Source organism: Corvus moneduloides, chromosome 16 (assembly GCF_009650955.1).
Source record: "Corvus moneduloides isolate bCorMon1 chromosome 16, bCorMon1.pri, whole genome shotgun sequence".
Lineage (NCBI taxonomy): Eukaryota > Metazoa > Chordata > Aves > Passeriformes > Corvidae > Corvus > Corvus moneduloides.
Window position 1 is genome coordinate 14,920,920 of NC_045491.1, and position 16,925 is coordinate 14,937,844.

Sequence of the window (16,925 nt, forward strand, 5' to 3'; positions counted from 1 at the left end):
CTGGAACAGAAATAGGAGTGTTCTCCTTGGACTGCATCCTCCTCTCCCCAAAATGTTTGGATGAGTCCAAGTTGCTTCTTGGACTGTCTCAGAGTGTGGCTATGGGCTCCACAGCCCTTTTATCTGCTGGGCTTAGGAGATGCAAAGACGATGTGGGAAGTGCTCTGCTGTTGGATGATCCCAGGAGAGCTGCAGCCATCCCAGCAGTTTCTTTGGGCAGTCCCTAAGACAGAGGGATGAAAAGCAACCTCTGCCTTAGCACAGCATCTCAGAGAGGGCTGCTCTCAGCAGCTGGCTGGCAGTGGTCCTTCACAAGCTATGTCCAAGCTGCAGGGAATCAGTATGCAGAGCAGTTACTCCCTTTCCTTGGCACATTGTTTTTTAAGGACTCTAGAGTAGAGGGGATTAGACCAAGTTCTTAGGGGAGGAGAATAGCCAGCAGGGGATGGCTGGTCATTTTTGTTCCTTTTGTAGCACAAACAATCTCTCTCTTACTACTCATAGGGCTCGTGAGCCTTTGTGATGTTTATTTGGCTGAAAGATTTGGAGACCTCTGGTCTAGATAGCTCTCCAACTGAGAAGGGGAATTTAGGCACTTGTGATAGTGTGGCCAAAGAAATTACGATAAATATTTGGGAGATTTTATTGTTTGGCATTCGTCAAGAATGGTTTAGCAGAATGAAATCTTTAGTGGAAAGGATGGAAGTCCAGCTGAAATGACAAAGATGTGCCTGGGCTGGCGTTGGCACATCTTCCACACTTCAGGGATTAGAAGGAATTGTGTAATAGCAACATAATGATCTGCAGATTTGGCTCATTTGAACTTCAGCTGCTTTTGTTTAGGAGATGGACTTAAAATCTGAAACTGGGTCAAAATCTTTTTTTGCTCTAGAACTAAAAGTTCTACACGTTTCAGACTTCTGTTTGAAGAGCCCTCTCCCTAAATGCTGTTCAGCCAGCCCTCCTGGGCTGAATTTCAGCCAGGCAGGTGACCTTGGCCTGCTAGTTCTTGTCACTTGGGAAAATGCTGTTGATCAGGACCAGATTTTCTGGGGTCTGATGATCTCCAACACATCCTCTCCTGCTGATGGAATCATGGTCCTTGGTTCCTCTTTAGGACTGATAGAAATGTCTCCTCTCTAAGATGAGGAGCTGAGCAGGCACTGTTCTGGGGGTATATTCAGTCTCCTGGATTCTTACCACATTTTCACTGAAGGTCAGAGTCAGAGTTTTGTCACTTGGTGAATTTGCCCTAGACTACCAGCAGGACAGAAGTCTTCCTCAGCAATGGCATTCTCCCCAAAAATGAAGCCCAAGTCTTTGAGAGCTGTTGTGGCCCTGTTTCTCCTCTGTTTGCAGCAGAAAACAAAATCCCCAAAACATTTTTTTGTGTGTGACTGCATTTCCAACAGTAGAAGAGGATTATTCTTGCGGATTCCAGGGTCAGCTTTTTGCAGGCATGCATGGCCTTCTCATCTCCTGGGGTTGGCCCCAGTCAGGGAATTGTGCAGATATTTCTTTGCCCCAAAGTTCTCTAACTTTTCCCAGATAATACAGCCTGCGGGGGCAAGGAGGGTTTGTAAGGTTAGTGTCAGGAAATAGCTGCTTGGGAAAGTCCTCTTCCTTACTTCTGGATAAAGCAGTGTGGTAAATTACTCTGACTGCTCACCTGGACTGAGGTAGACAGCCCCACCAGGCAGTCACCCTAGCACTCACAGGAAAGGAACAAAGGGATCCTGCACATGGAGAATCCGTGTCACCAAGTCACCAACAGAAGAATTCATAAATTCCTTTTTTATTTGCTAAAAGCTGCAAACACATCTGCAGAATACAGACATTTGTTATCATCTTGAGCGAGGGGATGATGCCATTGAGTGTTAGCAACATGCACACACACAACAGAGGAGTCTCTTCACTGCCTTATTCACAGTGTGAGTTTTACATCACGCTGTGGATGTACATGTAGCCCAGGAAAGTCACTCCTAGAATAAAAACTGCTGGCAAATACTGTCCTCTCTTCACTGGATGTGACAAGGTACCAGCAGCAAAGGTTGGCAGCAGTGTCACTCTGCTGTCACATCGTGTCACACAGGAGTCCCACCACTGCAGCTGCAGATGTGCAGGCTCAGACAGACATTGGTGTCACGAGCTTCTCCATGTTTTGATTAATTCATCTACAGTTTTCATACGTGGGTTCAGGGACGGGTGCTTTCATCAACTTTGTGATCAAAATGTGTGCCAAGGATATTATGAGTCATATTCCAGACTCACTCGTAGTTTTGGAGAAGGGATTAATGGGGATGTTAAAATATTGCTCATTTATGCTATAGGCAGAGCTGGCAGCAGTGGCTGTAGTCACGGTTGCCCAACATTCCCCATTATATAAAATTTTGTTGTAGTTGCTCATATCCTTATCAGACTGTGTTGTTTGGTGTTCTTCCATGCTGAGATTCTGCCTCAGGCTGAATTATTTTGGCAAATTTCAGTAAAAACAAAGCGGGAGGAAATGACATTGTTTTGTTCATGTCAGAGTCTTACAATTTACATTGATAACCTTCCAGTTTTCCCACTTTGAAGCAGGGGTTTGGCAAGTGGGTTGCTGGAGGTGGGAGGATGCTGGCAGCTTGAACATGTGTTTTGCCATCCATGTGAGAATCCATTCAATATGACTGAATTACAAACTTGTGAAATTAAGATGGTTTAAAATTTTGGCAGTCAGAATATCTGAAAAGTGTATTTACCATGGCTAAGACTTCAGAGACAGGAAACTGCAATTCCTGCTGCTCCTGATTGTGGAGCCTTCAGCACTCATTGTTAGGTGAGCCAACTCTCTTCTCACATCATCCAGAAAAGGCACTCACAAAAAAAAGGCTTTTTGTGCAGTGACAGGGAGGAGGTGAGGAGGGGAAGTTCCTCCAACGGTGAGCAGGTGGTGTTGGGAGCTAGCAAGAGACAAGCTGTACAGGGTATTGGAACTGGAAAGGGATTTTCCAATGCCTCCCAGAGTTTTCAGGTGCTGTAGCCAAAACTGCCTGTTCTTCATTCAGCCTTTTTGCTTTTTCCATGCATGGGGTGGGTAGAGCCAGAGGAGCCAACAGAGCAGGTAGGAAGGAAAGTGCACAGGGCATCTGCATTGTCTCTTACATCATTGAAAGGCCCTGTAGTAGAAGAGACAGAAGATCTCTGCAGGAAACAGGGGTCCTTCTGTGCTGGGTTTTGCCAGAGCAATGCTGGAAGACAGCTCACTGTGCATGCCTCAGCTTTCTGTCTGCTACTTGAGACCCAGATGAGATTTGCTGATGTGCTGAGCATGCATCAAGGCAGAAGTCTTAAAAAACACTGAGTATTAGGCCCAGAGCATTTCAAAATAAGCACCCACATCTTGAGAAAGTTGTGACAATTTCAGCATTGCAGTTGACTTTTTGTGCATAAGAAGATAATGGTTTTTCCTTCCCCAGAATAGCAGCACAAATAAATACAAGATACAATTGTGGAAATTGCCACAAGGAATCAACAGCAAAGTGAGTAATGGTGCATTCAACATGAGATTTGGATGATGTAAAAGTACAAAGAAGGGGGAAAATAAGGATATGAATCTATTTATCCTGTGCCCTGGGCAGATGAAGTTCTGCGGAGAGGAGTAAGAGATAGTGATACATGAGCGGAAGAGATACTTTTTGAGTAGAAGATACTTTTTTTCCAACTTATAGATTACTTTCCTTGCTGTCTTAAGAAGAAAACATCTAGAGCAATGATGCACTCCTGTAGTACCCACCTGTGTGTATGGTGTGGCCCATGGGCACTATCAGTATGGGCATCAGTAACAGATGATGGGTTTGTGTCACGCAGATGGGCTCCAGTGCTTCACAGCTCTTGTGCTCCAGGCCATACACAGAAAACAGCCTTTCCCTTCATCTGTGGAATTTCATTTCTAGTTATGGCACTTTGGATGATTGCAATGTGCCAGTGGGTCAGACGAGCTCTAGTGCTCTGCTCCTGCTGTAGAAGAAGAAAATGGTGTCAGCAACACATCATGTCAACTGGGGGTGATTGTGGGTCCACCCACTGCCATCCAAAATGCAGAATTAAATCAGGTCTCACCTCTGGGGCTGCAAAAATGTGTCTTTTGCAGTGGTCCTGTGCTGTATTCAATGTCTGGGGAGTTGTCAGTTGGAGCATTTGAAGTGATTGTCAGATCTTCTCTCCATGTAGGTTTTCTGCTGATATCAGTTATTCAGAGCACTTAAGAGTCTCGCCACACTTCCCCATTTTCACTAATTATCACAGTGTCTCTGGGGCCTCCCTCCCCTGTTGAATTTGGTTGGGTGTCAGCAAGTACCTTGTACTCAGAACTTCTGCAGAGATTAAAAAGACAACAGTGGAACACACAGAGTTTGCTCATCTAGCCTTGTGTCTTTAAGAAACTGAGGTAGAAAACCAAATACAGTCTCTTTTATCTGAACAGTGGTTAATTTGTTTAGAACAAAAAGCACGTTGCTTGCATTGTCACTTATTCCTCCTATATGGAGCTGTCAACTGGTTTTAATTGTATAAAGATAAATAGGAATGGAATAAGGCTTCAAACAGCTCTTTTATAGCACTTGGAGTGGACATGGTACTTCATATATATACCACAATAATGCATACCAGATGAAAGGATACTGTGGAATTTGTGCAATAAAGGTAAAAGCCCATATATCTGCCTGTTCCAGTGGATGAGAACCAAAACAGAAAAAATTTTGAAGGCAAAAATAACAACAAACCCCAGCACAGTTCTTGAAGTCAAGTTTCACCTGCTGTGAAGTGCCCCCAGGAAAAACAAACACAGGATTTGCCCAAGCAGTGGCCAAATCTCATCATAAGGGGAATGGACCACGTGTATAAACCTCCCAAACAATTAAAGATGTTTCACCTCCCCCCAGGTCTGGAGTTTAGCTGGACCCTTTGGTATTGCTGTGTCCCAGGGATCACCCTGTGGACTCCTGTGCAATTTGTCTCTGAGCAACTCTTTTCCTTTTAATTTTTTCCCCCTCTCTGCCTCCTTCAGAGGTTTTTCTCTCCATTTTAATACACGGTTCAGTGAGGTGAACTGGTTCTTGCACCTTGGATTATTAAGAATGCCTCTGGAGATGTGTCACCCTCAGGAGCGGAGCATGCCCAGCACACCAATCTTGGAGTTCCAGTCAAAGAATTCCCAGTACACAGGGATTACTGACCCACCTGCCCTGGCTCCCTTTGGATGCTGGTCTCCATCTTTCTTAGTTTTCCAGTCAGACACCAAATTTAGATCCATTTGTTAAAGAACAGACATGAGAAATGGGAAACTGAATCCACTGACTTCATTCTTCCTTTTAAAATATGACTTTGTATGACCTTGATGCAGCGATTGATGGTTTGGCTTCCAGGTCTGGCTGGAGATGCAAGGTTTGGTGACTGTCCCAAAACTAGGACTGTGAAAGGGTACTTCATGCTCACCATCTAAGGAAAAGTTACTTTAATCCTTGCTTAAAAGGAGGGCTGTTTTGTAGCAGCTTCACAAGACCATCTTCCTTCTGTAAGTCTATTTTCCAGAGACAACAGCAAGTTGTTTGCTGTTAATCTGCTAAACTCTTAAAAAAGAAAGAAAATAAGTATTTCTAGAAAAAGAAATACCCTTTTTAACAGCATCTGTCTCCCTTAGACACAGTTTCTGTGTTTTACATTCCTTCTAGTGGTTGTTATTACAGTTCTTCTGAGGATTTGTCATTGCTGTCAACCTCTAATAGACCTTGTCAGAAGGACAACATGACTCTGTCCACCCTCCTCTTGCCCCAGCCCCTGCATTATATTGCCCAGGTCAGCTTGAGCTGTGAAGGGAAAGTTAGATTACGAGCTCCCAGTAGAGACCAGGAGACCGTGTTAGGATTTATACTTTTGCTGTGATGCTGACGTCTCTTTGGAGCTGAGCAATAAATAATAGAGCAAGTTTTAAAGCTTTTTGCAGCTTGCCAGTATGTTGTTGTTGATACAGCCTGCCGTTTGTTAACATGATCCAACAAGTATCCTTTAATGACCCCATTTGGGGAGCCTGTGAGACTCCAGAGCACTGCTAGAGAAGCTGTTTCATGGTGCTGTACTTCTGAGACCTACTTATCTGTCATGGTTGCAGTCAGCTGATGCTTATGAACTCTTGCTCATTATAAAATACTGATTGGAGGCAGAAGTCTTCTGCAGGGGTACTTCTTTTCTGTCCCGATCTAATGGTCTCTTGACTTTAAACTTGAATGTGTTCCCTAGATGGAAGTAAAGTTAAATAAGACTTCGCAGGAATTTTTAATGTGAAGATATGAAACGTCTTTGTGAAGGTCTTTTGCTCAACTGAGTTGTTTTTTCATGTCCTGCCAATATCTGATCCCACTTCTTGACCTTTAATATACACTGAGAGAGAAGATTAGGATGTTTTTAATCAGCTGAATCTCCCCTCTGGGAGCACTATTAAATCTTGACTCTCAGCTTTATCTCTGCCGGGTCTTGCCAGCCCTCCGTGGTTTTGGTTTTGTTACCAGCTGAGGTCAGAGTTCATTCACCTCAAAGGTTCTTGTTCAATGGGGGAAGTTTCTTGGATCATTTCTGTAGGAGTTAAGACACCAGCGAGCAACTCTGCTTGGAGGCAGACCTCTTCTCTTCATGTGCCTTGTGAGCCAGACCTTAATCAGTGAAATAAAGTCTTTTATTTTGTGCAGGATTACTGTTAATTCTGCCCACCTCATCATTAGTAGGGCTTCGTCAAAGGTCTTCATGAGCAAACTTGAGTGGTTTTGAGGTGCTAAGTCAGGTGCCTCATAGGCATTCAAAATATTACATCAGCTGATTTCTTCTGCAACCCAAATTTGTAATTTCATTAGAATTCCAAGTTTGTTGGCAATCAATTGGTAACGAGTATTGAGTTTCATACCATTGTTCTGAAGGGAATTCAAGTGAGGCTAGCAAGTCTGTGGTCGTGCAGCTCAGCTTATGTTACACGGCCCAGTGGTACAGGCAAGCGGTTCAATGTCAAAGCTGGAAGTAGTCTTTGTAAAACAGAGCCCCCCTGAGCTGCATATCTTCTCCTTTCATTTCAGCCATCTGCAATACCACTCAATGTTGTTATTGAAGTATTGGGAAATTTATCCCCGAAAGCAGTACAACAGTGGATTGCAGTGCTGGGGTTGATGCCCTCCTGAAAAACTTTGGCGGTCCAAGGAAGGACTGAGTCCCCATGGTCTTATATAGCCCTTGGATTCCAATGGCTCCTGTTCCCCAGTGTGGTCCATGTACCTGTAGATGTCCCTGTCCTATGTTTTTGAGCACTCCAGAGGCTCCGTAGGTATGTTGGAAGGCGGAGAATGATCTGGAGTCATTGGCCAAAGCTGGATGCTTTGTTTCCATCCAAAAACTTACTCATTCTACAGACCCTGGTCTTAAGTTACTGAACTTGTAGAGAAATCTGCTCGTAATTTCTTTCTTGTAAGCCCTTTCTTGTTGAGCAGAAATTTTGGCAAAGAGGAGTCAAGTCACTGGAGAATCCCCAGTTCTGCCTGGTTATACCAGGCCTCCTCAGATCTTTCCTTGGAATGAGCAGGCAAGAGGAAATACTTTCCATTTCAGAGAAGCGTGGACAAACAACGTTGCTTCAGACAGAGAAGAAAAGTGGCAGACGGAGTTACAGTGCTGAATCCTGCTGGCCAAAAGCATGCTCTTGCCTTTATTCAGTCATTCCTGGAACACAGTGTTCTTATTGTATTCCTCCTCACCCTGCTCAGTGCCTCTCCTCAGGCTCAGGGCTCAGAGATGCCCCAACCACGGTGCTGGCAGGTTTGGGGGAGTTAAAAAAAGCATCAAACACATCTTGGCAATGGAACCTGTCCCTCCTTGCCTGACGTTGGGTAAATGCGTGTTCTGAAAACCTGGATCCCGTTAGAAACGTTCCTGCTTTCTGGAAAACAAAGTACTCGCTTGCCTGGTTTAGTCATTAAGTAAATTTGTGGTTTGGTTGAGACAAAAAATAATGAAGAAAAGCTGTTGAAATCCTGGGATTAATTTGATAGTTTGCAGGCAGTGGTGTTTTTAAGTGGAGCTGCTGCCTTCTTTATGTTGTGAGCAGACCCAGGTACAAACCTGGGCTTCCCTCTTTCCCTGTGCCTCAGAGCCAGGCATTTGGAAGTAATTTGTTCCACGAAGGCCCTCTCGGTGCGGGCGAGGGGGTTGCTCTGGGCTGGGAGCCGCGGTGCGTGGGTGTCAGCACAGCCGGCCTGCGGCTGGAATGCCGGGAGACGCTTTCGGCTGCCTGTTCCATCTGCGGAGGGAGCAGCAGCCCAGGCTGCAGGTAGGACGGGTGGTCGCTCGCTTGGCATGGCATGGAAGGCTCTGAACCGTCAAGAGGTTCACTGGTATTATTCCATCTGTGACATGGTGGCCCCTTCTGGGAAGAACCATTTCCTCTGGAGCTTCTTTACGTCTCCCTTCCCAGGGAGGCGAAACCGTGGGGGAAAAGGCAGAGAGGCCCGTGCAAAGACCCCCACAGCACTTTGCAAAGCATTTCCCCTCTCCACCAGCCCCAATTTAGCTGGGACAGTCACCAAGGAAAGCAGAGAGCAGGGAGCTGGCACTGAAATGCTGTCTGAAATGCCTGCTCTGTGTGTTCATCCACTTAACCACACACACATACATATACATATACATATATATATATATATAAAAATATAAAATCACTTGTATTAAACATAGATGTCATTTCAGTCTGAGAAGCCAGTTAGCAGAGTGGAAAGCTGTTGCCAATCAGCCTCTTGCTGAATTTTCCCCAGCTCTCAGTTTAAGCAGGGGAAAGGAGACTGCATTATCAGGCCTCTCTACCTGCGTCCGTGCTAGCAATCCTGGTGCCCCAGGGAGAGCACATCTGGAGGATCAAAAAATCAGGGATGAGGACTCAGATCCCACTCGTTTCAGGGGTTAATGTGTGGACGTTCAGAACATCCCTGCACGAGCTTAATTCTGTCCCTTCCAATAAAATATTAAAAATAGTTCTCCTGTGATGTATTGTCTGACAGAGGCCAGGACATGGAGGCGAGTGTGGCTCATGGGTGGGAGCAGTGTACCCTGGATATCCAAAATGCACATGTACTGCTGGGTTTGCCCTTCTTTTGTAGCTTCTGAAGTCACTACAGCAGCTTTTGGATGGCTGATGCAGCCTGGCTGCTCCAAAGCAGTGAGGCTCTTGTTCAGTCACAGTTAATGCAGCCAGATATCCTGTATCTTTTATAGAAAATATCCCTGACGTCAGCCTTTCATGACTGATAAGGATTCATATCAATCATGTCATCATTTAAAAAACCAAACAAAACTACTATGTTATGGTATGAACTCAGACTAATATATTGAAATTAACCTAGACAGATACCTGCTATTGTTAGATATGGAACAGAATGTTCTGCAACATTCGCTTTATTTCAGGAAGATGATCCAATTGTCCTGTTAATTGTTGTGCAGACATTGTGTTGCCCATATTTTTTTTTTTTTTTTCAATTTAATGAATATCTTGTGCCTTGAGCTATTAAATAAATGAGGTTTGTGTTCTTATTCTAGGGGAAACAGGCATTGTTTTTAGGAAGGATTTGCTTTTATTGTTTGTCAGACTCAGATTTTTGCAGTTTTGATTTTAAATCTGTAACTAGTGGACAAAATCCAGTATTTACATTGGGGTAATGAGTGAGCACAGCCTCGCCTTCATTGGGAAGGAGGAGCTGGGAGGGCTGGTTTGGAGATGCACAGTCAGATGAAATCTTGAGGGACTTGTTCTGCAGTTTCCTTGGAACACAGTGGTTTCACCTTGTTGTCTGAAAGCCTTTCCTAAGAAGGTTAGGGTGGTGATAGGGCAGTACAGCCACAATATTTAGCCTATCTAGTCCTTATTTGCCTCCTAAGGCAAACATTTTATTTCCTGCATTTCAACTTCCTTCCTAGATTCTCTCCCCCACCTTGCTGTATCCTATGATCTAAATTACTGGTTGCAATTAGTGCATCCTCTGTACATTAGTCCTGCCTGAGAAGTAGCATGTCCTTGGTAAATGCAAAGGATTTTGAAACTGGAAATTCAGACTGGTGAATCTTGCATTTAGCTTTTGTAACTGTGCTTTAATACTTCACAATAATTGCTGAAGCTTCCCATAAAATAATCTCCATGTAGTCCTAAAATGGAATTGAATGCCTTAGAAGAAAAGAGAAGAAGAAGAGCCCTTATCTGTACTTTTAGTTACATTTTTATTTATTTCCCTTCTTCCTCTGGCGTGGGAGGATGAATACGCAGGGAAGAAGATACAGATTTGCAAAGGCAAGGAGTGCTAAAGAGCGTCATTTTTTTCATCAGCTTTTAAAAGCCAGACTGTAATCATAAATTCCCTGATAGCTGGAGCATGCAGAAATCGTCTTTAAGCCTACAAGTGACAGGCTGCTGTTGCTTTTCAAACTTCAGATTTCATTTTTTTGTAAGACACAACTTTGATCTGGTTCCTTTGTAATGCTCTGCAGAGCGCCGGGGCCGCTGCGCTCGCCGGCTGCAGAGCTGGAAGTGAACTTTCTTGGCAAGAGCCATCTGGAGACCTCAAAGAACAGATTAACTTGTCCAGAATTGATGTGATCTTTGAAGAAGCTGCCCTTGCCTGGAACACATGTGATTAGCCTGACATTGGCAGTGATAAAGTTGAGATGCACAGCAGTGTCTGAGTACCCAGAGTAATTGGGAAGAGTTTTAAGTGGAGCAACCCCAACAATCTGCAATCAGATTATCAGGTAAATCCCCAATTTTCACCTCTTGAGCCGACTTTGCGTCTTTAGTGCAGATCAAATCCAGTCGGGAGTGAAGGTTTTCAGCTTTGCATCTTCATAGACTTTTTGTTCTTAGCTCCAAAACGTTCCCATGATGATGCTTTGGGAAAAGCTGTATGGTGCAACTTCTGTGGTAGTTGTTGGTACCACGGATTGGAAACAGACTTTTCTGTTCAGGTGGTGGATTAATGTAATCTTGTAAATTGGACTCCATGGTGGATGCTGTTGTAATCCCTTGTTTAAAGGTGACCCTGCTGCTGGGACACTCTTGTCAGCACGTGCTATTTAGATATGCTGAAGGGATTTGCTTCGGCTCGTACATCGTAGCCAACATGTGCAGCTTTTAATTTGATTGACTGGCTGTGATAATGAAATGTGGAACTGCATGAAGGATGTGACAGTCACCTGCTTGTTGGTAGATGTAAGTTTTGGAAGTAAGTGGCCAGCTGGAGACTCGGTGACATGTCGTTCTGGAAGGACTTTTTGTTTCTTGGATGGAAGTAAGTAATTTTTTAATTTTTTTTTTCCCACACTGAGTAAGTGGAACATGTCATAATAATGAGTTAGAATGATGTCTCAGCATTGGACTGCATCCTCCCAATCACGAATGCAAAATGACCAAATAAGAGTAATGCTTAGTCCTGGTTTCCTAGAAATGGTCATCTTCAGAAACACAGGACTGCAAAAGTTTGAACTAATTTTTCAAAAGTTGGTGTGAAAAAGCAGGGTGGGAGCACAGAATGAGTAGCTGGGTCCCATTGAGTTGCAGTCCTGATCTGTGGCTTCAGGGCACCATCCCTCAGCCCAAACACCACCCACCAGAAGAGGAAAGGAGGAATTGTGTCCTGCTGTGAGGTTCCTCACTGCAGTGCAGGAGGGAGGGCATCGAGGCTCCTCCACCTGCCATCGGCTGTGGTGAGACACCTGGAGTTTCTGCAGAGCCCGTTTTTGGGATGTCCTTCTGTGGGACTTGCCAACATCCCCAGAACTCCTGCAGCTCAGAACTTTCCAAGGTGACTCATGGCTCAAGGTGTCCGGAAAATGGGATTTTTCCCATGTTAAAAATGAGCTGCTCACCAAAACTGTGGTGGCCAAAGGTTCAGACTATGGGATGGGATGAAAGTTTCTGGAAAAGCTCTTCAGGTAGAATGCATTGGAATTTTGTGGTTGTCAGCTTCATGAGTCTTTTATCTCTTGGATTTGCTAATACTGTGTCCCAAACAGGTGCTTCCTTGGTAGTGCAGGGGTTTGGAGGAGCTTCCCATGCCACCAGGGAGTTTGAAGATGCACTTATTTCTGGGGCACCCTTGCAAGAAGAGGCATGCCTGGATTCTATCACAGCTTCAATTCTTTTGAGTAAAAATTTTCTTCCAGAAAATGTCAGTGTCATAAAAATTCAGTGCTGGAGCTGGAGAAGGTGGTAGCAATGAAAACTGATGGTTTGATCATCTTCCCTGTTAAACTGGGAGCTGTTCCAGCCACGCTGGAACTGCTAGCAGGCTTGGGAAGACCATGTCTCTCAGACCTGCCAGTAGAGTGTTGCGCAACTTATTCCCTCCAGTGCAAATTTAAATTCTACAGAATTAGTTGCCTAGCGGCCTTTCATCTTCAATGAAGTTTCCTTCTTGCCTTAGTGGATTTTTTCCCATGCTTGATGAAGAACATCAGTGAAGGAGGTACATAACTGGTGAGAACCAAAGGGAGTGCCCCACAGATTTGGCTTTGGAGGCGGGATCGGTGAGCTCTTCCTCCCACTGTGGGACCTGAAGGTGATGCAATTCTTCCCCAGAGCACACCAACCCTGGGATTTTTGCATAGAGCAAAGAGTAGTGTGTTTGGCAAAGGTTGGGGACTTTGCATCTTTGATTTAAAATTGAAATAGCCATCAGGGGAAATTGTGTGAGGGAGAGTGGGGATCCCAGGCTGGAAGGAAAAGAATGCTCTTAGGGCCTCAGAATACAGTGGGAACTCCACACAGAGCAAGAGGAATGAAGAGGACCTCACCTCTCTGCTCACTTACATTGAGGCTCCAAGATCTGAGGGTGCCAATGTCTAAAGTGCTGGGTGCTTGGTCAGAGGAGTTAGAGATTTGGGGATGGCTGGGATGCAGCCAGGACAGCATGCAAAATAAACCCAGAACAGGTAGAAGGAAACCTTAAGGAAGTTCTTGCTGTTTTTCTACGGCAGTTTAGGCCCTTGTCAGCGTTACCAGAGTGTGCAGTGATCAGCGGAGGGCTTTATGCAAAGAAAAAGCAGCTGGTCAGGCTGACTTACTTGGGTCACTGTGATCTCTGTTATAATTGTTCCCTATGTGATTATTTTGAGGGTTGAACAACTGAGAGCTGCAGAAGAGACATGCAGCTTTATTTCTGCAATGTATGAAATGTTCTGTGTTCGTTTCAAAAATGCTCATTGCTCTTTCTGTCTTAAAAAATGAAATAAAATTCTGGAAGGCTGCAGGAATTTTTGTGAAGTCTAACTTTAAATGCTCACCTTTCCTTTTATCACCCTTATCAGTGCATAGAGCTCAGTATGTGAGGTTTTTAGCTGACATTTCAAATCGCTCTGAGGGTGCCTTAATCCCTTTTAAAGCAGCCTCCCCTCCCAGATCAGAAGTGACCGGTTTTTTTTGTTAGACTCCATGTTCCTTTAATGTTTTCCTCCTAATAGATGTTGAAAGCGTTCTTCAGAGGCACGGCACAAAACATTCGAATAGTGATACAAGCCAGCTGAAGAGAGTTGTCAGGGAGAGAGAACATTAGGAGAAGGATTGAATACAGATGGATTCCTCAAAAGTAATGTAACCTGTTATGATTGCTTTGAAATCCTATACCCTTTCCATCTCCTTACGCTTACCAAAAGTTTACATTTGCGTTGAAGTATTAGAGGCAGAGCTAAAATGGAAGTAATCCCTGCTGTATACATACTTAAGCGTGTAATTTTAGCTAAATACAACAGTTGTGACCAAACCTGCATCCTCAGTGGGAAGACCACAGCTGGAGACTGTTGTGGGAGAGCCCAGCCATCTCGTTTCCTCCAGAGGTGCCAGGGACCACCCAGGACCCATCTGCTCCCTCTTGGTTCCTTCAGCCATCGCAGTTCCACACCCAACAACCTCTACAGGTGCTCTCTGCTGCTCTGTCTTTATATCAGCAGATACAAAGGAGAAATGGATTGCCCTGTGCATTTTATTCTATCTGAGTGCTTTCTTAATATACTGCTAGAATAATCCATGCCCCTTCCAGAGAGTCCTGGCAAAAGGTCCACTAGAAGTTGGTGCTGTATTTTAATTGGGTTGTCCAAAAATCATCCTTCTCTTTGCCCTCAGGGAAGGCCTGAGCTATCCATCACTCCTGCCTCAGTTTAAGAGGTTGTCTCAGCCTCCATCAGACGGCTGTCATGTCCGATTTGACAGGAGAGTTGCACTGCACAGCGCTCCTTTAATGTTCAGAACTGACCGTTCTGTACAGGGAGAACGGCTGAAGGGGGGCTGGTGAGGTTTTCACTTATTATCCCTTGCTTTTTAGGGTGAACTTGTTCAAATTATTTTCAGTACTTGCCCTAGAAAGCTGTTCTGAAATCTGATGGAATATAGAAATGAGTTTGCTCCAGTGCACATCTGCAGCGACTGACAGAAAGTTTGCATGCTAGAAAGTATCTGTGGTGATTCACCATCCCAAATCTCCCTTTGTGCTCGTCCCCAGCTGACTCTGTATTGTACCCAAGCGTGGAGAAGCCTCACAAGGCTCCCTTCTGCCAAACAGCCATGAAAAACCTCAACTGGCTCAGTTTTGAATGCTCTTTGCACCATTCTGCAACTATACTGAGCTTCATCATCCAAGGAGAAATAGTTTGGAGTTTTGGTTGGTTTGTGGCACACAAAGTATTCATTTTCTCTTTGTGAGAGTTGGAGAGTAATTTGTTTCTAACTGACCCCATAATGGACCTGAAACAATATGATTTTTCCTAGTGACCACTGAATATCCATGATCCCTTGAATTACAAGGAAAATAGGTTGTGTGCTGAGGACCCAAAGGGCAGGTGAACAGGAGCTGGGTGAGCAATACATTAGGTGAAGGCTGTAGCCCTGTCCAATTCAGGTTTTAAAATACTTTGGTAACGCTTCCATCCTGGTACACCACTTGCCATCTTTTACATAACAGCATCTGAAAACCTCTGCTTTAAATGGGCTCTTTGCCAGTCCCAGTTCATGTAGTGCCTGTCCTGCGTTTGTACTCCATACAAATATACACAAACTGCCAGATTTTCCCTTTGCTGGTGTCTTCCTCACCTCTGGTCCCTCCATCTGTGTGTTTCTCATGGGTTTCCTTGTCTTATGAAAATATAAACTCATCAGGGCAGGGGCTGTTTTCTGTTGTCTGTAGGACTTTAACCACTGCAGTAGAACCAGAAATGCTTTTCTTGGCGGAACAGGGAAGCACACATTGCATGATGTGCCCTCCATGGAGATGTTTGCTCAGGGCCCATTGCAAACCACATCAACCAGGTGCCGATTACTGAGTTACTAAGTAAAAGATGATGCTGATGAGCTTTGTGATCTGAACTGAAGCAGGACTCTGATTTTCAGGGCTTGGAAAACACAGGAATTCATCAACTTCAAGATATCTTGAAAATGCTCCTCTTCATGCAGAGGGGCAGGCAGGGAGAGCAGGGGATTAAGTGCTGTTTGGTTGATGTGAACATTTCAGTTTGTTCCTTCTTCTGGCAAATTACAAAATGACTTGCAGGAGAACACAATGCCTGCATGGCCTGTCTGTCCTGCAGGGTGGCAGAGCTGGAGGCATGTTGGCAGTGGTGGCTTTTCTATGCTGGTGGCAGAGTCAGCGTGAAGGAATTCTTGCCTGCTTGGTTCACAGGCTGCTTCACCATCAATGCAGGTCTCCTCCTGAGCAAGGAACTCACTTCCCAGGTTAGCTCATGCAGGCAGCCTCCCTTCCTGATGTTTTGCTGAAGAGAAGGAGGCTGGCCTGCATGTGTACTTGAATAACAAGGCATGGGTTGTGTACAAACCAGCCTTCATAGATCCATGAGCAGATTGTCCACTGGAAAAGCTGGTGTGATTAGGTGGTCCTTCCTAGTGGAATTTGCAAGTGTCTGATGTACCTCAGTGCAACACTGGAGGTTGGTTTTAGGTAATGTGCTATGAGCAACAGCTGTTTCTTTGCTTCACCTCCTTGCCTCTACAAATATGTTGGAGTAAAGAGGGATGTTAAAGTAAGCATAGAATGGGTGAGGTGTGCTACACATCCCTCCCTGCTGGAAGAGCAGAAGACTGTTTTGACTAAGAAAAACACTGTCTTACTATCTAGGTATTGCTTTTAGATGCTCATAGAATGACAATGCTAAGCAGCTGGCCCATGGACTCCGTAAACCCTGATGGAAACACGACTTCTTCCCTATAGTCTCATTCCCTCCCTTATCTCTAACAGTATCATCTTCATTACTCAATGAATTCCCTTTTTCTTCCAGTTAGGAGTCAAATTGTTCATGGCTCTATCAGTGCAACTTATTGTTAACACAGCTTATTCTGTAGCCCGTTGTGGAGGCTGGGGCTCCAGGCAGAGTCTTTCTGCCTGGTCATGCAGAGCATGATCAAGGTTGTGTCCTTCTAACTTGACTCTCATTTTTCTCTCACAGGCATGGGTCGTGGAGAGAGCCTGTTAACCCCTACTATGTCAACACGGGCTATGCTCTGGCACCAGCCACCAGTGCCAACGACAGCGAGCAGCAGAGCATGTCCAGCGACGCCGACACCATGTCTCTGACAGACAGCAGTGTGTAAGTAACTCCAGCCTGGGGGACAGCCACGTGTGCCTTCAGCAGTGCTGCTGTTGGGTTGTTCTGGGAGAGAGGCTTTGCCACAGCTGGGCTTGGGGGGAATGTCTGAATAGACCACGGTCATGATCATTCTCTCTTTTCGGTTACTTTGTCACTGTGCAAGCTACCCAGCTTTGCCAGTCTTGGGAACATTTGCAGCATAAAATACTTTGAGTGATCTAAAATAAATGGTGTTCGGTCAGAGTTTCTGCAATGTTTTGTAAGCCAGGTGCAAGAATTGGTAATGT

General features: G+C 44.8%; 1 protein-coding gene across 2 annotated transcripts in view; it reads left to right on the forward strand.

Annotated features, from left to right (window-relative positions):
- AXIN1 (axin 1) overlaps positions 1-16,925 on the forward strand; it is a 71,734-nt gene that overhangs the window by 23,532 nt on the left and 31,277 nt on the right. For both annotated transcript variants that reach the window (XM_032126035.1, XM_032126034.1), the window contains exon 3: positions 16,498-16,638. In XM_032126035.1, the coding sequence (XP_031981926.1) occupies positions 16,498-16,638 (141 nt within the window). The remainder of the gene's footprint in view (positions 1-16,497; positions 16,639-16,925) is intronic.